The sequence below is a fragment of the Oncorhynchus gorbuscha genome, linkage group LG09 (genome assembly GCF_021184085.1).
Source record: "Oncorhynchus gorbuscha isolate QuinsamMale2020 ecotype Even-year linkage group LG09, OgorEven_v1.0, whole genome shotgun sequence".
Taxonomy (NCBI): Eukaryota; Metazoa; Chordata; class Actinopteri; order Salmoniformes; family Salmonidae; genus Oncorhynchus; species Oncorhynchus gorbuscha.
In genome coordinates, this window is record NC_060181.1 from 24,505,118 (window position 1) to 24,527,307 (window position 22,190).

General features: G+C 43.4%; 1 protein-coding gene across 9 annotated transcripts in view; it reads left to right on the top strand.

Moving 5' to 3' along the window:
- Positions 1-18,261, top strand: part of map7d1b (MAP7 domain containing 1b) — a 52,078-nt gene extending 33,817 nt beyond the window's left edge. For 2 of the 9 annotated variants that reach the window (XM_046361766.1, XM_046361772.1), the window contains 14 exons: positions 2,101-2,264; positions 2,557-2,665; positions 4,254-4,358; positions 8,348-8,476; positions 8,892-9,046; positions 9,168-9,310; positions 10,254-10,492; positions 11,106-11,400; positions 12,311-12,491; positions 15,397-15,501; positions 15,718-15,771; positions 16,349-16,418; positions 16,632-16,889; positions 17,668-18,261. In XM_046361766.1, the coding sequence (XP_046217722.1) occupies positions 2,101-2,264; positions 2,557-2,665; positions 4,254-4,358; positions 8,348-8,476; positions 8,892-9,046; positions 9,168-9,310; positions 10,254-10,492; positions 11,106-11,400; positions 12,311-12,491; positions 15,397-15,501; positions 15,718-15,771; positions 16,349-16,418; positions 16,632-16,889; positions 17,668-17,678 (2,018 nt within the window). In that variant the 3' untranslated portion in view covers positions 17,679-18,261. The remainder of the gene's footprint in view (positions 1-2,100; positions 2,265-2,556; positions 2,666-4,253; positions 4,359-8,347; positions 8,477-8,891; positions 9,047-9,167; positions 9,311-10,253; positions 10,493-11,105; positions 11,401-12,310; positions 12,492-15,396; positions 15,502-15,717; positions 15,772-16,348; positions 16,419-16,631; positions 16,890-17,667) is intronic. The other 7 variants (XM_046361774.1, XM_046361775.1, XM_046361769.1 and 4 more) reach the window with 6 other exon arrangements.
- The last annotated feature ends 3,929 nt before the right edge of the window (positions 18,262-22,190 follow it).

Genomic DNA, 22,190 nt, shown 5'->3' on the forward strand with positions numbered 1-22,190 from the left:
AAAACACAGTAGGATGCTACTACTACAACTACTTGTTTACTGTTATTAGAATTATTCTAATAAGATTACAACTCTAGCAGGATGTAAACAACAATATGTCTTCATCTTCCCATTCTATTTTTCTTCCTTTTCCAATCTGGTTCCAGGAAGCCACGAGACTTTTGTGCCTCTAAAAGTCTTTAACAGATCACCAGGCCAGAATTCCTCTCAGTGAACAAACAGCAAATGATGTACTGCTCAGTCATTCGGAGTTGTTTATGACCAGGTAGGGCAGAAAGAAATAGAAAGAGATGGAGAGATTATATCCCAGTTAGGTAATAGGCTGGAAACAGAGAGCAGGTCTAAGGTATTAGCTATGTAACCCTGATGTTTCCTCTGCTCACTATCCCCAAGTGCTTCAACAACGCTGAATGGTACATGATCCCATCCATGACTTCTGAACTTTCTTGATTAGCTATCTGTACCGCATTTATTTTTTAAATATATTTTTTTGCATAGCTGCCATTTACAGTACCAGTCAAAAGTTTGGACACACCTACTCATTCAAGGGTTTTTCTTGATTTTCTACATTGTAGAATAATAGTGAAGACATCAAAACTATGATATAACACATGTGGAATCATGTAGTAACCAAACAAGTTTTAAATTCTTCAAAGTAGCCACCCTTTGCCTTGATAACAGCTTTGCACACTCTTGGCATTTTCTCAACCAGCTTCACCTGGAACGCTTTTCCAACAGTCTTGAAGGAGTTCCCACATCGCCTGAGCACTTGTTGGCTGCTTTTTCTTCACTCTGCGGTCCAACTCATCCCAAACCACCTCAATTGGGTTGAGGTCATGTGATTGTGGAGGCCAGGTCATCTGATGCAGCACTCCATCACTCTCCTTCTTGGTGAAATAGCCCTTACACAGCCTGGAGGTGTCTTAGGTCATTGTCCTGTTGAAAAACAAATGATAGTCCCACTAAGCGCAAACCAGATGGGATGGCATATCGCTGCAGAATGCTGTGGTAGCCATGCTGGATAAGAGTGCCTTGAATTCTAAATAAATCACTGAAAGTGTCACCAGCAAAGTACCCCCACATCATAACCCCTCCTCCTCCATGCTTCACGGTGTGAACCACAAACCACAAATGCGGAGATCATCCGTTCACCTCCTCTGCGTCTCACAAAGACACGGTGGTTGAACCAAAAATCTCAGATTTGGACTCCCAAACAACAGATTTCCACCTGTCCACCAGATTTCTAATGTACATTGCTTGTGTTTCTTGGCCCAAACAAGTCTCTTATTCTTATTGGTGTCCTTTAGTAGTGAAGGCCTGATTCACGCAGTCTCTTCTGAACAGTTGATAGTGAGATGTGTCTGTTACTTGAACTCTGTGAAGCATTTATTTGGGCTGCAATTGTTGAAGCTGGTAAATCTAATGAACTTATCCTCTGCAGCAGAGGCAACTCTGGGTCTTCCTTTCTTGTGACGGTCCATCATAGCGCTTGATGGTTTTTGCGACTGCACTTGAAACTTGAAACTTCCGCATTAACTGACCTTCATGTCTTAAAGTAATGATGGACTGTTGTTTCTCTTTGCTTATTTGAGCTGTTCTTGCCATAATATGGACTTGGTCTTTTACCAAATAGGGTTATCTTCTGTATACCACACCTACCGTGTCACAACACAACTGATTGTGGAAAGAGATTCCACAAATTAACTTTTAACAAGGCACACCTGTTAATTGAAATGCATTCCAGGGGACTCCCTCATGAAGCTGGTTGAGAGAATGTCAAGAGTGTGCAAAGCTATCATCAAGGCAAAGGGTGGCTACTTTGAAGAATCTCAAATATAAAATATACTTTGATTTGTTTAGCACTTTCTTGGTTACTACATGATTCCATGTGTTATTTCATAGTTTTGATATATTTTATATTTTTATATCATGTAGAAAATAGTAAAAATAAAGAAAAACCCTTGAATGAGTAGGTGTCCAAACTTTTGACTGGTACTGTATATTGAAATGAAACAATTAAACCATGAGTATATAAAACTAAACTAAACCATGTATATTCAAATAAAACTAAATCTGTACCCTTTGTCTCCCGTTGCATAGCGGCTAAGAAGGCCCAGTGGCTGGAGAAGGAGGAGAAGGCGAGGCGTCTGAGGGAGAGCCAGCTCGAGGAGCGCAGGAAGAGGCTGGAGGACCAGAGACTGAAGCTTGAGAAACGAAGAGCCCTCCTCGAGGAGAAACAGAGGCAGAAACTTGAAAAGAACAAGGTGGGGAGTAGAGCACTGAAGGAGGGTCACGTTCAATATCTCTCTCTTGCTCAATTGTTGTGTACAGTTTTGTTATCAGCTTGGTTAGTCTAGGGTACACATACAGCCAATGATCTAAGCTTGAATTAATTATAATTTTAGGAATAATATTCAATTCTAAGCAGTTGCTTTGGGTGGAGAGGGCACATACATGGTGGTTTGGTATTTTTTAAATATTACATATCACTGTTCTCAGCTAAGTGTAGCTTCTTGAGAGAGTCACAGTTTTTGTCTCCCAATGTCCCCACCACAGGAGCGCTACGAGGCGGCCATCAAGAAGTCAACCAAAAAGACCTGGGCTGAGATCCGTCAGCAGAGATGGTCCTGGGCCGGCGGCCTCAACCAGACCTCCCGCAGACAAAGTGAGTCGCACTGGGACCACGTAGAACCTCATAGAACCGTATAGACATGAACCACCCAGAACTTCAATGAATTGCTTGTACAGAGTACCTTCATAGTACAGGACATAAACTTAACTTTCTAGTCTAACTGATGTTAATTATTTACAGTGTCCTAAGGTTTTGGTGTTAGGCCATTGTTAGGCACTGTAATTTGGTTGGGGTGGTAATGTTCTGAGTACCATTAGAATAGCGAGATTAGTCATTCTACAGTATAATTCATGTTTACTAACATTATTTTGCCTAACAGTGGCTCACTATTTCTACTTGACTTCATTTATCACTGAATCACTGAGTACCATTATGATTTCGACTGGATTTGTATTCTTAACGTACCGTTTCTCTCACTCCAGATTCTCACTGTTCAGTAGAGTCCAGAAATAGGAGATAGAAGGGAAAAGGTGTCATGTATACGTTTCATTCGACTTGCTGCGTGAGCTGCAAGGTGTTGAGTTGATCAGAGCTGTAAGGAATCGACTCAGGGTTCAGTGTGCCAACTCTCTCCTATGCTGCTCAGTCCAACAATGACGCAAGCTTGTGAAAGGCTATCTCTTTGATTGTGACCTTGAGGTCAAGAACCTTCTCTCCTCTCTGAAGTGTAAATGAAAATGAGTGTGTGTGGATGTGTTTGGTTTGAGCAACAAAGACAATCTATTTTTCCACTTTTCCGGTTGTTGCTTTTATATACAAAGATTTGTTTCTGGGTTTTAGATGCCATTCATAAACCCAGTCATTTAACTTTCCCAATTTTACCCCAACCTTTTTCCAGTACCCTAACCCCTTCCCCAGAATAAAATCACTCTGAATCTGTCCTGTTGAGTGGACTGCTTAATAATGAATGAGGTGAATCAAAGAGTTAGCCCTGTGTAAATAGAGTGAATCAGGTCTGTCTGAGCCAACAGCCTAAAATGAAACAGTGAATGGTGAAGTGGTCCTCCTGTAGGTCTAGCTCTATCAGCTGCATGGTCCAGGGAGACAGTCAGGGGGGTCTTGTATTGGGGAGTGGGTAGCAGGTGCGCTATCTCGTTTAATAGCTGGGTGCTCTGCCATATATGACAATGACTTCAAATGGAATCCCAAGTTCAAGAACATTGAGAATTGGTGGCACTCCAATTATTATTGGGACAAAAAAAGACATCACCTTATTTCACCTTTTTATTTTCGGACGGACAGGCTACCGTGTTTCGGCGGTTTTGCCTTCATCAGATCAACAAGAGATGTGCCAAAGCCATAGGTTTTTTTATATGCAGGTGCCTAGCAGATAATTACAATTGCCCACACCTGTGTGAGGATGGTAATAAAAACATTAGTGGACAAACAATTGTTACTATATACACATACAAATAAACAGATCAGCAGAATAAACTTGATAAATAGCATTTAGGTATCACAATGACATGAACTTGGGATTTCATTTGAAGAGGGGTCTTATATATCTGAGCTCAGCGATCTCGGACCCTCCTCTCCCCTACGACTCCAGCACAGCCTCGTCGGGTCCCCACCCCGCCAACTTTGTGAACAGTTGTTGTCTGTTGCGTTCTCTCCGGTGCAGGCAGATGCTCGGCCTCCACCGTCAACTTGCCAAGACAGGTGGACCCTGTCATTAACAACAGGCTGTCCAAGTCCTCTGCCACCCTCTGGAACTCCCCCAACAGAAGTAAGGACGACCGACCTGCGTCAATGTCCAACAGGCCTCTATATAAACCCCCCTCCTCCCCTCTGCCCACCCCCTCCCTCTCAGATCTCCTTACCTTACCCCGATCTAGTGTTTGGTTTTTCTTTTAACTGTTGTTGCTGGTGGCCTGCCTGCCTGCCTGCCTGTTGCTTGGTGACCGGTCATTTCCTATCCCTAAAACACTACATCACCTCCCTCACACCCCCAGTCTCGTGTGCATCGTGGTTTTGTTGATGTTGTTGTTGATTGATTTACCTTCTCTTTGCATTTTTGATCAGCCCTGACATTCATATTTTGTGATAATCTTTTATAATGGTGTATATATGTTTCTGTCACTTCGGTCCCAACGCCCTCCTTTTCCACACTCTTTGGTTGTCCTCCACTCTGCTGTGGTGATATGCTGTGTTGGTGGTGGTGCGGTGTCAGGGGTGGTGGTGTGGTGGTGGTGTGGTGTCAATGGTATGGTGTTGTGGTGTCAGTAGTGGTGGTGTTGTGGTATTATGGTGTCAATAGTGATGGTGTGGTGTCAATAGTGATGGTGTGGTGTCAGTAGTGATGGTGTTGTGGTTGTGTCGTCAGTAGTGGTTGTGTGGTGTTAGTGATGGTGTTGTGATGTCAGTGATAGTGGTGTGGTATTGTGGTGTCAGTAGTGGCAGTGTCGTCAGTAGTGGTGGTGTGATGTCAGTAGTGGTTGTGGTGTCCATAGTGGTGTTGTCAGTAGTGGTTGTGTGATGTCAGTAGTGTTGGTATGATGTCAGTAGTGGTGGTGGTGTGGTGTCAGTGATGGTGGTGTCAGTTATGGTGTGGTGTCAGTAGTGGTGGTGGTGTGTCAGTGATGGTGGTGTCAGTAGCAGTGTGGTGTCAGTAATGGTGGTGGTGTGGTGTCAGTGATGGTGGTGTCAGTTATGGTGTGGTGTCAGTAGTGGTGGTGGTGTGTCAGTGATGGTGCTGTGGTGTCAGTAGTGGTGGCACAAATGTACAAGTGCATGGTCAGATAGTCATGGCTGAACTCTTTATTGACTTATTACATTATGTAGATAGGAGATCTCAGATAGAGAGGTCAGCAAAAGTTGCTACAATATTAATATTCAGCTTTATTGTCATTCACTATTTTAGATGTTGTCATGTCTCTCATAACCGACTTTTATTGATCTCCAATACCACACCACTGTAATGGTTGTTCAAACGCAATATTCAGACGTCAATAGTCAATTCTTACATGAGGAACACAGAATGTCCTCCCTCAGCAGACTTATATTTTCCAGAAGCTTCCATATAAAATCCAGTCGATTTAGCAGTTACAAATGTTCTGGTTTCAGGATATACAGTAAGCATGCCAATAACAGCCAGATGCGTTTATAGACCCAGGATCCCAACTACCAGGTGTACATTTGATCAAACAGCAGCCAAGTAAATGTCTTGCCGCATTGAAGGAAAAAAAAATCCTCCTGACTGTTGCTTAGCAACAAGGCCAGGGCCTAGTTGGGTTATCAACCATAAAATACTTTGTGAAAATGATCTGTCCAATAATATAGCCAAGGTAACCCCAGGTCCATTAGATTATATGAACCAATCAATTATATTAGTATATTTGTCTATGCTTTTCAGGATTTTCCATTCACTGACAGGTGACATCCTAAATGTGCTTTACATGCATCTACAGAAATTACACATCACGCTTATCATCAGCTTCTATGTGTTGCTGTTGTGAGTTTACCTTACATGGGTGAATGTGTGTGTGACTGTATGTATGTACGTACGTATGTGATTAGTTAAAGCATGCAGAGAGAGCTGAGTGATCTACACAAGCATAGCGGACTTGACCTAAGGAGCCGTATCAAGGTCGCAACCCAAATGGCACCCTATGGGCCCTGGTCAAAAGTAGTGCACCGGCCGTGATTGGGAGTCCCATAGGGTGGCGCACAATTGGCCCAGCGTTGTGTAGGCAGTCATTGTAAATAAGAATTTGTTACCTAGTTACCTAGTTAAATAAAAAAATACAAATAGTGGATAGGGTGCCATTTGGGATGCTCATTAGCATAGCCGACTTGACTCGTGGCCACACAATAAACCAGTATGCGGCAGGTAACGTAGCGGTTAGGAGTGTTGGGCCAGTATCTGAAAGGTTGCTGGTTCAAATCCCTGAGCCGACTAGGGGAAAAATCTGTGGATGTGCCCTTTAGAAAGTCACTTAAACCTAATTGCTCCTGTAAGTCATTTTGGATAATATTGTCTGCTAAAATGTACAGCACCGAAGCAATGTACAGGAAGTCTCTTAACAGAATGGTATTTAGGCCTTTACCGTTTTGGTCATCTCATTGTGAACATTTTGAGACATTCCACTGTCAAATTGTCCTTGTGATGGAGTTGAACTTGAGAAGCCCATGTAAATATTATATTGTAAGATACTATGAATGGCCCATTGAAGATGCTGAAACTCTGTAGTCAGATAATTGCCAATTACTTAGAAAGAAGTTTACGAGACACCAGTAGACTCAGGGGGAGGGTCAGACTCGTTACCCTGGTTTGAGAGGAACGGGAGGTACTGTATTATGTATGTTACAGTATTACGCAACGCTGCATTGCACAGTGTCCCTATTTCAACTCATCTTCCAAAGGTTTGTCATTTCTCCTCCGAATCCTCCTCTACACAGAACTCTCATAGAGGCCTCTAACAAATCCACCAGTCTGGTTCTTTCACTACAACACCAGTTCTATGTTTTTTTGCCTTATATGCTGTGTTTGAAATGTTCTTCATTTCTGATATTGGTGTAGTTTTAGGGACAAATGATTTCAGGCTCTCGCAATGTTCAAAACACATTTGCTCTGACATTACATTTGTTCCAGTTATGATTGTTCTTGAGTGTTTGTCAGAAATCTGCATCCCAAATGCCACCCTATTCCCCATGTAGTGCACACATTTTGTCCAGAGTCTTATGGGCCCTGGTCAAAACGAATGCACTATATAGGGAATGAGGTGCCAACCAATGTCTGTGTAGCAGCCCATCACAATGCATCAAACACATCCTCCTGTTGTTGAACTTCATATGGATCAGTCTTCATCTTATGACACTAATGCAACACTTAACATCATATGACAGACACACATATGATACTGACCTAATGACAATATAAGAGTGAGCCTTACTCGTAGCATCCGGGTAGTGTAGGCTATAATTAAGCAATAAGGCCCAGGGGGGTGTGGTATATACCAGGGCTAAGGGCTGTTCTTAGACACGACGCAAAGCCGTGGTATATTGGCCATATATCACAAACCCAGAGGTGCCTTATTGCTGTTATAAACTGGTTACCAACGTAATTAGAGCAGTAAAAATAAATGTTTTGCCATACCTGTGGTATATGGTCTGATATACCATGGCTGTCAGCCAATCAGCATTCAGGTCTCGAACCACCCAGTTTATAATGCTGAATTGATCAGAAACTTTAACCTTCCTTTGCATGGCCTACTAGATAGCCATGGCTTTTGGGTGGTGTGTTTTGTAATGGTAAGTCATCTAGAAAGAAGTAACATTTTCAAAATGAAGCGGTTGAGTCAGTTTGTTAATATGTGTGATTGGTAAAGTTGTATTAATGACATGTAACTAGGTGAAACACCTCCAGATTTCTCCACATCATAATGTACAACTGGAGAGACGTCTGTGACTGTCTCTGTGTGGTCAGAGTGAGGTTGGTACAGTTAGAGAGAGTGTGTTCAGACAGAGGCCTGTTTGTGTTAGGGGATGAAAAGCTGTGCTGCAGTGTCGTCAGTGAGTGACTGGGGAACGGTGGCTGAACCTGGTGGTGGTGCAGTGTCTGGTTTAGGGGAGTCTGCAGTGTCGTCAGTGAGTGACTGGGGAACGGTGGCTGAACCTGGTGGTGGTGCAGTGTCTGGTTTAGGGGAGTCTGCAGTGTGTGTGTTTGGGGGGGGTAAGTACTAACAGGTACTAACAGCACCCTCTTGTGTCTCCCAGCTCGCAGTCTGCGTCTGAGCCCGTGGGAGAGCCGCATCGTGGAGAGGCTCATGACTCCCACCCTGTCCTTTTTGGCCCGCAGCCGCAGCGCTGTGACTCTGCTCAACCCCAGCGACTCCCGGGACCTCCGTGAGTCACCCCTCTCTAGGACCCTTTACTCTACTTTTATTATAGAACTTAACATGACAAGAAATGTACCTTCTCTCCTTTTGTTTGTTGCTAACTTACAATTACAGGGTTGAAGCTTCCTTCTCTTTCAGAGAAAAACATACAGCATGTATGATATGCACCATACTCCCATTAGTTACAGTATCATGATTTCATGCCTTATTTCAGCCATAGGAAGTAAACTCACCTCAGCCACAAACATGAGTGGTTAAACCTTGCAGAACCTAATATTGCCAGACACAACCATTCAGGGTGGCTATCTGCCACCATTACCTTCTCAGTAGCTGGCCTAAGTGGCCTATCATAACTGTAAGAGGAGTCTTGACCTGACCTAGTCCATCCAGCCTGTTTCTCTTCATCTCTGTGTTGTACTCAGACTCTCACCACTGCTCCCGTTCAGCCTCCGCCAGCCCCCTGGACGCCTGCTCCCACCACCACCCTCACCGGAACACCTCCGAGCGCTGGAGGGGAGGAGTGTCCGCCAGCACGCCTGACATCACACAGCGCCAACGCCGACGGAGCTCAACGCCGGTTAGCTTGCATCCTCACACACACACGGATGTGTAGTTACATGTATTCTACCCTCCTCCGGTCTCCCAACCACCATGTCATTAGCACTAACTGATCACCCCTTTCTCTCTGTTTCTCAAAGTTGGATAAGAAAAAGAAAGAGAAGAAAGACAAGGAGAGGGAGAATGAAAAAGAGAAGAATGCTCTTTCCAAAGAGATCGTGCTGAAGAAGAAGAAGACCGCAACAACGACCCAGACCACCACCAGATCCAGGCCGGCGTCAAGGTGTTGTTACAGATCAGAGCCCAGAATCTGGTCTTAGACTTAACAGCACAACTACTCTAAACTGTCCTATACCACATGTCCTTATAGTAGAATACTCTGTCTTCCTTATACTGTCAGCCTTTCAAGTTAGAAATCCTATCTGTTTGTTAAAAAAAGCTATTAATCTACAGTTTATATATACTGTTAAACTGTTTTATTTTCCTCTCTGCTACATTATCTCTCTCTATAATCATTGACCAAGACAAGACAGTCATCTTGTATTTGACCTTTATGTATTAGATGCTAATAGAGTGTTTGTGAAGAGAGATCCGCATCGGGTTAGCTTAGTGCTTAGCAGGGGGATCGAGGTTCAGCCCCGGGCCAGGTTAAATGGTCTGTCTCACTGACAGATGGTCCCGACTGTTTTAACTGGGCCCAAAGAGCCGCTGGATAACATTCAGCTGAGGGCCCTGTCTGCCAAGACCAGGAGCAGGAGAGAGGCAGCAGCACTCGGACAGAATGGGGTTTCCCTGAGTGATGCTGGTGCTGCTCAGCGCTGGGAAACCGAGAAGAACCATGGGTTGCGTCCCAAGTGGCACCCTATTCTCTATATAGTGCACTAGTTTTTTCCAAAGCCCTTGCTGTGCCCTACATAGGGAAGAGGGTGCTATTTGGGAATCAGCCATGGTCTCATCTCACGTCTGACTACAACAGGGCCATGGGACCATGGCAGCGTTATTGAGCAGTGAACGTTTATGTAGAGATTCAGTCAGTCATTCTCAGTAATACTTTTTCTGACCTAGTTCAAGACCACAGAGTTGATGTTGAAATATTAAATTAAATAACCTGAAACCTGTCTGAAAGGAAAACTACAGATATGATTTCTACTGCTGTTTTTATTTACACTCCCCTCTCTTTTCCATTCCTTTTTCCATCTTTGTCTCTCCTTTCTCCCTTCCTGCAGCAGTACCCCCAAACCGAAAAACAGACCTCCGTCGCCTGCGGCGCCCAAAAGCAGACCGTTGTCCCCCTGCCCTCCAATGGCCCCCAAGAACCCCTCCACAGACAAGAAGACCCCCTCGGGCACCAAAACTCGCCCCAAACGAGCCCAGACACCTGCCAGGGTACAGCCCCAGCCGGTTGCCGCTGTCGCCGTGGAAACAAACAGCGAGCCTCATCAGCCCGACACTCCTGAGACAAAGAGTAAGTGTGTTCACCATGGTTACTGTATCCAAGCGCCAGGGTGTGTTTTAAATGTTTTGGCCTACAGCCACACCAGTAGTGTTACTGGAGCGCACACGTTGAGTGCAGTGGAGGCTGCTGAGGGAAGGACGGCTCATAATAATGACTGGAACAGCGCAAATGGAATGGTATCAAACACCTGGAAACCATGTTTGATGTATTTGATACTATTCCACTTATTCTGTTCGTCATTGCCACGAGCCCGTTCTCCACAATTAAGGTGCCACCAAACTCCTGTGGTTGAGTGTGGCCTTCAGCACAAGCACATACTGTATATTCTGACATTCCATGACCTATTTGTTTCTCTGGAGTTCATGTATCTTTTATTATCCAGAGTTACTCTACCGTAAAGGCCATACATTATTACTACAGTCCCACTGTCCAAGATCAGGTGGGTCTCATGTTTCTCTTCAGCTGCTACTTAGTCTTTCTTCTCTGCCTGGAGAAAACACGCAGATTGTTTAGACTTTGATGTTTGCTTCAGATGAGCCCTGAAGCATTTTCCAGGGTCATGGTCTATCATGTGGCTTCTCATCTGAAACAGAGGCCTCTCCTGTCCCTCTTGCTCTTACAGGCGCCAGTAACGTTCCTGCCATTATGGTGTCTTCGGCGCCGGTGACACCCCCATCGCTGAGTGCACCAGTCACAGTGGTCACCTCCACTCCTGCCTCAACCCTTGAGCTGGCTACCCCAACTGCCCCGGCTGGCTCAGCTTCCCCGGCTACCTCATCTACTCCAGCTTCCAGGCCCTCAGCCGGCACCAACGACCCAGAGGAAGCAGCACGAGTGCTGGCTGAGAAACGCAGACAGGCCAGAGAGCAACGGGAGAGAGAAGAGCAGGAGCGCCTTGAGCAGGAGCAGAGGTTAAGGTCAGTCTAAAACTGTCTGGAGTTGATTAAACATGTCATTGGGTTAATATTATAGCACTGTTTAATAATTAAGTATTAGAGACTGGAGTGTATTTATATGTCTGTCTATAGACGTGAAGGGTTTACTGAATGTACAAGACAAGGTTTTAACATTTTATTTCACCTTTATTTAACCAAGTAAGCTAGTTGAGAACAAGTTTTGTGACCTGGCCAAGATAAAGCAAAGCAGTGCGACAAACAACAACACAGAGTTACACATAGAATAAACAAGTGTACAGTCAATAACACAATAGAAAAATAGAAAGTCTATAAACAGTGTGTGCAAATGACGTGAGGTGGTAAGGCAATAAATAGGCCGTAGTAGCGAAGTAATTACAGTTTACCAAATTAACACTGGAGTGATTGATGAGCAGATGATGATGTGTAAGTAGAAATACTGGTGTGCAAAAGAGCAGAAAAGTTAATAAAAACAATATGGGGATGAGGTAGGTATTGGGTGGGCTATTTACAGATGGGCTATGTACCGCTGCAGCGATCAGTTAGCTGATGTTTAAAGTTAGTGAGGGAAATAGAAGTGTCCAGCGATTATTGCAATTCGTTCCAGTCATTGGCAGCAGAGAACTGGAAGGAAAGGCGGCCAAATGAGGTGTTGGCTTTGGGGATGACCAGTGAGATATACCTGCTGGAGCGCGTGCTACGGGTGGGTGTTGTTATCGTGACCAGTGAGCTGAGATTAGGCGGAGCTTTACCTAGCATAGACTTATAGATGATCTGGAGCCAGTGGGTCTGGCGACGAATATAAGAGTGTAGCATTGGCATGAACCATTGTGTGTGTGTTGATATGAGAATATTGTCCAGTATGAGCGTATCTTAGCATGTGCAGACTTAACGGTGCGTGCTCCCCATGCAGGATTGCTCGTGAGGAGGGCATGGCTCGGGAGGCGGAGGACAGGAGGCGCAGGGAGGAGGAGGCGCACATCATGGCAGAGGACCAGCGTCTGAGAGACGAGGCACAGCGTTTGGAGGAGGAGGTGGTGGTGCGGGAGCGAGCCAGGGCTGAACAGGAGCAGAATGAACGCCTGCAGAAACAGGTGAGAGCAGCATTATGGGTAACGGAGTGTTGACATAGAAGTTATGATCGACAGCCTTCAAAGTTGCTTTCTGCATAGTCCATCAGGCCAGCCACCTGATAACCACAAATGAAAGGATTCTCAACATATTAAAATACAAACTGAATAGTCCAATTTCCAACTCTGAAACCTATCCTCTGAAGCCCTATCATCTAAGTACGTCTAGGTATGGGAGGGAATGTGTGTTACTGTGAGGTGTACCATCAGCATGCAACAGCCTCCATGCCCAGTCTAGGCAGATGCCAGCTGTTGACCTTCATAATAGTGTTGGCCCAGCATTTAGTGGAGCTGAGAGGGCCGTTGTGACTCTGAGATGGTGACAGTTCTGTCCTCCCTCTGTCTGCGCATTGCAGTGAGCTGACAGGGGCTAGGGAGCGACAGTGTACCCACTATCCATGCCTGTAGCATTCACACGCACTTGAGTCCCTTCTCCACCTAGGGAAGCACAGTTCAATGTGCCATTTGTCTAACACTGCCAGCCATCTTCCATGCAGTGTGTCAAGATAGTCAGGCATCAGACAGTAGTTTAAGCGCTCTCATGAACCATGACTAAGCAAGTTTTATATTCCAGGCAACTTTGAACATTGAAGTGCCATAGCAAACATACAGTTGAAGTCAGAGGTTTACATACACCTTAGCCAAACACATTTAAACTCAGTTTTTCACAATTCCTGACATTTAATCTGAGTAAAAGTTCCCTGTCTTAGATCAATTAAGATCACCACTTTATTTTAAGAATGTGAAATGTCAGAATAATAGTAGAGAAAATGATTTATTTAAGTTTTTATTTCTTTCATCACATTCCCAGTGGGTCAGAAGTTTACATACACTCAATTAGTATTTGGTAGCATTGCCTTAATTCTTTAACATGGGTCAAATGTTTCAGGTAGCCTTACACAAGCTTCCCACAATAAGGTGGGTGCATTTTGACCCATTCCTCCTGACAGAGCTGGTGTAACTGAATCAGGATTGTAGGCCTCCTTGCTCGCACACACTTTTTCAGTTCTGCCCACAAATTGTCTATAGGATTGAGGTCAGGCTTTGTGATGGTCACTCCAATACCTTGACTTTGTTGTCCTTAAGCCATTTTGCCACAACTTTGGAAGTATGCTTGGGTTCATTGTCCATTTGTAAGACCCATTTGCGACTAAGCTTTAACTTTCTGACTGATATCTTGAGATGTTTCAATATATACACATAATTTCCCTTCCTCATGATGCCATCTAGTTTGTGAAGTGCACCAGTCCCTCCTGCAGAAAATCACCCCCGCAACATGATGCTGCCACCCCCGTTATTCACGGTTGGGATGGTGTTCTTTGGTTTGCAAGCCTCTCCCTTTTTCCTCCAAACATAACAATGATGGTCATTATGGCCAAACAGTTCTATTTGTGTTTCATCAGACCAGAGGATATTTCTCCAAAAAGTACAATCTTTGTCCCCATGTGCAGTTGCAAACCATAGTCTGGATTTTTTATGGCGGTTTTGGAGCAGTGGCTTCTTCCTTGCTGAGCGGCCTTTCAGGTTGTCGACATAGGACTCGTTTTACTGTAGATATAGAGACTTTTGTACCTGTTTCCTCCAGCATCTTCACAAGGTGCTTTGCTGTTGTTCTGGGATTGATTTGCACTTTTCGTACCAAAGTACGTTCCTTTCTAGGAGACAGAACGCGTCTCGTTCCTGAGCGGTATGACGACTGCATGGTCCCATGGTGTTTATACTTGCATACTATTGTTTGTACAGATGAACGTGGTACCTTCAGGTGTTTGGAAATTGCTCCCAAGGATGAACCAGACTTGTGGAGGTCTACTATTTTTATCTGAGGTCTTGGCTGATTTGTTTTGATTTTCCCATGATGTCAAGCAAGAAGCACTGAGTTTGAAGGTAGGCCTTGAAATATATCCACAGGTAAACCTCTGATTGACTCAAAAGATGTCAATTAGCATCCCAGAAGTTTCTAAAGCCATGACACCATTTTCTGGAATTTTCTAAGCTGTTTAAAAAGGCACAGTCAACTTAGTGTATGTAAACGTCTGACCCACTGGAATTGTGATACAGTGAATTAATTAGAAGTGAAATAATCTGTCTACAAACAATTGTTGGAAAAATTACATGTCATGCTCAAAGTAGATGTCCTAACCGACTTGCCAAAACTATAGTTTGTTTACAATACATTTGTGGAGTGGTTGAAAAACAAGTTAATGACTCCAACCTAAGTGCATGTAAACTTCCGACTTTAACTGTAGGTAGTTTAGTTTTTTTTTGCGAAGCATAACATATTATTGATGTTGTCATTTACTTCCTTGCTGCCTGCGGTATATCAGACCAAGCTTTAACTTGGGGCGGCAGGTAGCCTAGTGGTTAGAGCGTCGGACTTGTGACCTAAAGGTTGCAAGATCTTATCCCCAAGCTGACAAGGTAAAAATCTGTCGTTCTGCCCCTGAACAAGGCAGTTAACCCACTGTTCCTAGGCCATCATTGAAAATAAGAATTTGTTCTTAACCGACTTGCCTAGTTAAATCTAACTACCCTGTGAGCCATGTAAGGGAAATATTATTTGAGACATCAAGCCCTGCCCTACAGTGCCTGCTGCAGTGTAGACTTTTACTGCCACCTAGTGGTTAGGGAATTGATTTATTTATCAATTCCCTAGATGTTCAAATTGGCAAAATGATACATTTGACAAATGACCTTGAAAGAATGTATCCTAATTCTATTTTTCGTTAATCAAGATTGACATGGTTCCATTTCATTGTCAAGTAATTCCCTTGTTATCATAATAACAACACATACAGTAGGCCTATTCAATCATACTATTGATAATGTATTGATCATGTTGCTTTCCCCTGTTTGTCTGTGTCTGTGTCAGAGGGAAGAGGCTGATGTCAGAGCTCGTGAGGAGGCGGAGCGTCAGCGCTTGGAGAGAGAGAAGCACTTCCAGAAGGAGGAACAGGCACGCCTGGAGAGAAAGAAGGTAGAGAAGGATGGAGGGATCAGAGACAGAGGGATGGAGGGGGAAGCAAAGTGGAGAAGTCAAGCATGTCTGTAGTTTTTACAGTGTGTATCAAAATACCTATCATGTATCCTTACAAGGAAAATATCTAAGTCTATACAAAAATCTGTTGAAATACAATACATTAGTTGTAAAAAATGAAATGATGATGACTTAATCTGCGGTTGAATTTCACAGCGCCTTGAGGAGATCATGAAGAGGACACGTAAGAGTAGTGATGCTGGAGAAAAGGTGAGTCGTGATGCTGGAGGAAAAAGGTGAGTCGTGATGCTGGAGAAAAGGTGAGTCGTGATGCTGGAGGAAAAAGGTGAGTCGTGATGCTGGAGAAAAAGGTGAGTCGTGATGCTGGAGAAAAAGGTGAGTCGTGATGCTGGAGAAAAAAAGGTGAGTCGTGATGCTGGAGAAAAAAAGGTGAGTTGTGATGCTGGAGTAAAAAGGTGAGTTGTGATGCTGGAGTAAAAGGTGAGTCGAGATGCTGGAGAAAAAGGTGAGTCGTGATGATGGAGAAAAGGCGAGTAGTGTAAGGCCTATGCTTCATATTAAAACCCTTATAATAATAATACTACATTATATTTATATAGTGCTTTATAGGCCTTAATACATTTACATTTTAGTAATTTAGCAGACGCTCGTAGCCAGCGTGACTTACAGTAGTGAGTGTATACATTTTCTTATTTTCGTATAGACCTACCCCCCCTCTTTGTTTGACTGCATTTATATAGTGCTCTTCCAGATCGTCAAATCACCACCAATGTGTAGCACCCTTGGTTGATGCATGGCAACCATGTGCCATTTTATGTTCTTCTAGCCTACACTGCCGAAGGATTCCACTTCCCCAGCACAGGCCAATGGCAAGGACACTACGGACAGAAGTAAAGGTAAGTTCGCTGCGATGTAACTTGCAATGTCACTCTGTTCTCCCTCCATCCTTGAAAACCCAGCCTGTTAAGGGCTATGTACAGTATTTGTTTAAGAGTAAACTATATCAATTACATTTGTAGAGTGTCACTCTGCTGACTCTCCAACATGTGAAAAAAAAGAAGCCAGTCAACAATGGAAAAAAGGTCCTTGACTAACTTTTTTTTCTGCAGCTCCTGAGAGCAAGCAGAGTGCAGCAGAGTCTGCCCCTGTGCTGAACGGTGTCCAGCCAGCCAAACACCAGAACGGTCTCTCAGCCAATGGTGAGGCTGCTGACTTTGAGCAGATCATTCAGATGCCCAATCACAGCGGGAGCAGCAACGGTGGGCCAGGGCAACTGGGGAGTGACATAGTCAGTGACCCAATCCTGGAGCCCTTCCTCATGAAAACATGTCCAATGAAGCCTCAGCATGCTGCAGGTAGCTATGCAGGTCAGGATTAATTCCTACATACATGCCTTATGATCAAAATGCTTATTTTAACATTACAAATAAAGTGTATTATCACTGTAAGAAATCCATTGCTCTATAACCAAAATACCAGCATGTGTATAGCTCAGCACAGTTCTAGCTGTAATTAGCCAGAACATAAAGGCAACCTTAAAGGCAGGCGTCAACCCCCCCCTTCTAGCACTGACTACGACATTGAGGGAAAATGTACTTTATATGCCTGTGACATGTGGTTGTCCCACCTAGCTATCTTAAGATGAATGCACTAACTAAGTCGCTCTGGATAAGAGTGTCTGCTAAATGACTACAATGCAGGTCTAATTATCCTGTAATTAGTTTGAACTTAAAGGCAGGCTAATTATAGCATAATTAGACTAGAACTATTACTACAGTATGCAGAGAGGGGGCTCCAAACCTCTACCACTATCCCCAAGCCGGGGTCTCAGCCTCAGGGAGCTTAGGCAACATGCCCTATGTGGGACAGGGTCCCAGTCCTGTTTGGGCAGGCCCCTTGGGTTGGGAAGCGAGTCGCCATTCATCATGCCAAGAAGCCACAGCCGGTCTGGAAGACAGCCTAAACCAAGCAAAGCAAACAAAGAAAGCAATCGGACCAATTACATCTTATATTATGTCCTACACAGTAGGCCATTATGTACTGTAGAATATAGCTCATATTCCCAATTGAAGCACAAATAAATTATTTGCTCTCTCTCTCGCTCTCTCTCCCCCTCCTCTCTCCCTCCCTTTCGTCTCCCTCCAGAAGTCCTCTGAGACACCAGGCCACCGGTCGATCCAATCAGTTTGTGCCACATGACACAGCAGCTTATAAATAAAAAGTGTGCCAAACACAAAAAACAACTATGGACTGCTTTTAAATCACTAACAACATATACCTAATGCCGCAGAGGTCGAGAAGGAGGAAGAAAACTCTGAGAAGAAATACTTGTTGAAAAATGAACAAAAAAAGCAAAAAATGATGTCTGTCTTCTTCACGGTGTGTTATAGTGCAACATGTGTTAAGTTTTATTGAAAATGTCACATGCAGAGGTTATGGTGCACCTTAAAATACTGACAGTGTAATATTAGGAATTTTTGAGAATTATAAGACCTGGAAATATACAATATTTGACTATGGTTGTAATTATTATTATTATTATTATCATCATCATCATCGTTGTTATTCTATTGCTATTGTTATCTTAAGTTGAACAAAGTGTGCGTTGGTTCTTTTTGTCTTGTATAATTGAGTTATTGAACTAGGAGAGGGAGCAGAGCAGTGTGTACATGTATATGAGCCTGGCTGCCTAGGCCTCCTGCCATGGGGGAGCTGTGGGATAAAGCTTCATGAAATGGAGAGTGCCTGTCTTCCTTTCTCTTTCTGTGCGTCTGTTTGTGTCACTCTCGTCTATTGTTTAAGATGGTATGATACAGATTAAGTAGTACATTTCTGTTGGCTCAATGTCTGATAAGTGAAACATGAATGTATGGGACGTGAGTCTAACATTGTCACAGAGTCTTACATTTGCCAGGAGTTTGATCAGCGGTTGCTGGTTCTATCAGGACACAGTACAGTATCTGTCTGCTGTTCCATGTCGCTGCTGGTTCTATCAGGACACAGTACAGTATCTGTCTGCTGTTCCATGTCGCTGCTGGTTCTATCAGGACACAGTACAGTATCTGTCTGCTGTTCCATGTCGCTGCTGGTTCTATCAGGACACAGTACAGTTTCTGTCTGCTGTTCCATGTCGCTGCTGGTTCTATCAGGACACAGTACAGTATCTGTCTGCTGTTCAATTTCACTGCTGGTTCTATAAAGGCTCTATCTGCAAAAATATGATTCCTGAGATAATTTTCTTTCCAATTCTGAACCATTGTTGGTTTGAATGGTGTCAGCAATTTTTATCTAGTATTCTTTTGAACTTAACAACATGCATATTGGTATTTAGAGTACTATATAGATAGAGAACAGAACAAGGCTACATCAATAGCTACATTTTGACAAAAATGCAGATAGAACCTCAGTCCCAAACTCTCCAAATGTTAAAGTGGTGAATGAGAGGAGGGAGATGGGAGGTTAAAGAGACTCTCTGTCCCTTGATCTGGCAGAGAGAGAGATGGATTTTGTCAGATCAAGGGACCAAGAGTGAAAAATGGAGGGATGGATGGAGAGAGAGATGGATAGATCTGTTAAGTGCAGCATTACAGCTACTCTCTCTGATCACAACACACTTCACTAGAAATCACTGGGGTAGGATTGCCAGCCTGTTTACCCAGAGTAGCAGCTGGTGATGCAAATCATTGAGTCAGGTTCAAACCTCCATTACAGACAATAATTACTTATTATTTTCTCAAGAGAAAAAAACACCACTGCTTCAGTGGGCAATGGTAATTGTGAGTAGGTTTGTTGGTTATTAGTTTGATCGGATAAGTCATTATCTTCATCCCATATGGCACCCTATTCCCTTTATAGTGCACTACTTTTGAAGGAGTGCACTATATAGGGAATGGACTGCCATTTGAGGCAGAGGCATAAGCTCATTATGCCAGAAGGTGGCAGCACTAGTTTACAAACGTGATGCGGATCCTCTGTTCAACAACTGTTCAAATTTCTCCTGCTGGTCTTTTATAATGGCATCCGTATTTATCTTTATCACAGATACTCCAGCGAGTAGAGGAAATATCATTATGATCGGATTAAATCATCAAAAAGGTCCGAAGGATAGTGAAAATGTCACGTGTTCCCCAAATTCCTTGTGCACAATACAGTGATTTTACAGCATCCAAAAACAAAACGCAACTAAGATTTTTGCTGTTATTATTCCCTCAAAAATACCAAAACATGACTCATCTCTCATCATCATTCAGGCACCACCAGCGTTTCCAGACCAGGTCTGATCCACGTGATGGATCATCTGCAGCTGATGAAATCACTGAAGAAAGGAGCTTCACTCTTATCTATCCATCTATTTATAGGAGAGTGCTGACAGTCCAATGACATATGGGCTTCAGTCATGGTCTATGCCAAGAGGGTCTGTGTCTTTTGACCACAGCTCATAGGGCTCTGGTCAAAAGTAGTGCACTATGTAGGGAATAGGGTGCTATTTGGGACACAAGCAAGGACTTGATTCATTGGGAAGGTGGGACAGGATCCATTATGATGGATTGAGCCGCCTCTGCCTCCATTTGAAACGCTGAAGGTTCCCAAAGTGGCAACTGAAGAGAATTGATTTGATTCATGACATTACAGATAGTTTATTGTGGTGTTGATTGGTTGCCATGGTTGGAGAGTAACTGAATACATGTATTTAAAAAAAACACTTGATTATTACTTCTTGGATCACTTAAATTCAAAAAAGGACGTTTGCGAAAAAAATACATTGACACCTTTCTTTTTTTCACAATTACATTCAATTCAACATTGAAAAGCGTAATTTCAAATTTGTTCACCAGAGCGACTCTAACCACAAGTCAGAGACCACTGTGACACCAACTGCGTATGATGGATCCGTTTTATCTTCCTCGAATGCCTCTAAAAAGGGGAAGTGATCCAAAAGTAACTGAAAGTAATCAGATTACGTTACTGAGTTAAGGTAATCCAAAAGTTACACTACCGATTACAATTTGACAGGTAGTAACTAACAGATTACATTTAGAAAGTCACCTACCCAACAACCCTGTTGGTTGCGGTTATAGATGTCTAATCCTCATTCTAACATATTATACAGTGAATCTTTCAGGGTTTTGTTTGCTATGGCTAAAACTATTGATCTTTGGTGAGCATTCGTTGTGTTCAAGTTGTGTTATACATCTCAGGTGTTTACTGTGGGTAAAATTTTAACTTTAAAAAAAGGTCAATGAACTGTGAAAGCAAACTTGACTTGATTCATTGGACATTAGACGGTCGATATAAAGGACAAAAAGATTGCTGCACTAATAGTCAGACACCTGCTATCTGTGCAGGACAGGCTGTATTTGTTTAGCAGTTGCTCTGGGTTGCAACCCCATGATGATTGACCCTTGTAATGAAAGCAGACACGACAACAGGTGTGTGTTCACTATCCCTTTGCAATCAAACATAATATGCCTTGTGGTCAATCTCTTTTCAGCATCCCTGGGCAGCCCACTAACTTTTAATAGAACCCTTTATCACAACAAATTCCCCTAGGCTATGGTCATGGTGCTTATTTCATGCCCTGGCTAACATATTGAATATCCAGCTAAATAAACTGTGCCTACTGAAACAGCAGCCGTAACAGCTTTCTGGCACTGAAAGTATGCCCTCTGTATTGGTTTACTCTCTGTTGGAGAGAAAAGCTTTTTCTGTGTCTTCAGAAACACTTGTAGTCCTCAGTGCAGTAACTCAGGACTACAATAAAATTGATGTGACTTATTTGGCACTCCAGCTGAAGACACTAATACATACTGTATATTAAAAGGTTTATTCCCATTGTTTCCCTTGTACAGTGCATTGAGGTAGACGAAGAGCCTTCCATTCGCTTATTTTCTATGTTCTCCTTGGGTGTACTTACTGGAACCAGGTGATGTCACCAGGGTCCCAGCTGCTCATGTCACATGTTCTGGGAAAAAGCTAGGTTGATGTCTATAGGTGTAGGCATCGTAGAATTAAGAATACTAGTAATTTAGCACATTTGTAATTTAATAGGATCTCGATGGTATTGTAGCTAGGTCAAGAGCTGCCTACTGCTCTATATGATAATACACAGAACCACTTCCCTTTGGTTACTGGAGAGCTAGCTCGGGTGGACTATTTGCATAACCGTCTGTACATTGTGATGTGGTATCACACCTTTGACAATGGATAGTTTGAATCTTCTACAATTATGCAAATGTTTCAACCATGTATGCTACAGTATCTCTAGTGACTGATGTGTTAGTCTTTCTACCATTTTGAAAAAGGACGGACAGGTATTTGAAACCTGCGTGTCAGGGCCCTTTCCTCTCTGGTCCCACGTTGGCCACAGTGGTATGGACGGCGTGTTGCATTTTAAAATGTCCGTCATCTGGAAAGGGCGAGGCAGGTCTTCTGCTCAACTTTACCAAAACACTACAGGACACATTTTCCACAACACTGTGTTGTCCTTTCCCACAGACTAAACAACACCGAGTCTACTGAAATGAACTAGCATCTAGGGAGGCCATCCTTTAGACATGAATAACATTGAACTTTTGACCCTTGCCTCTGTCTCGGTCCTCATAAAATCTACCATTGAATTGTTTTTAAAGTCAACTCCCCCTGCTGAACACATGGTTTCCGAGAGGCTG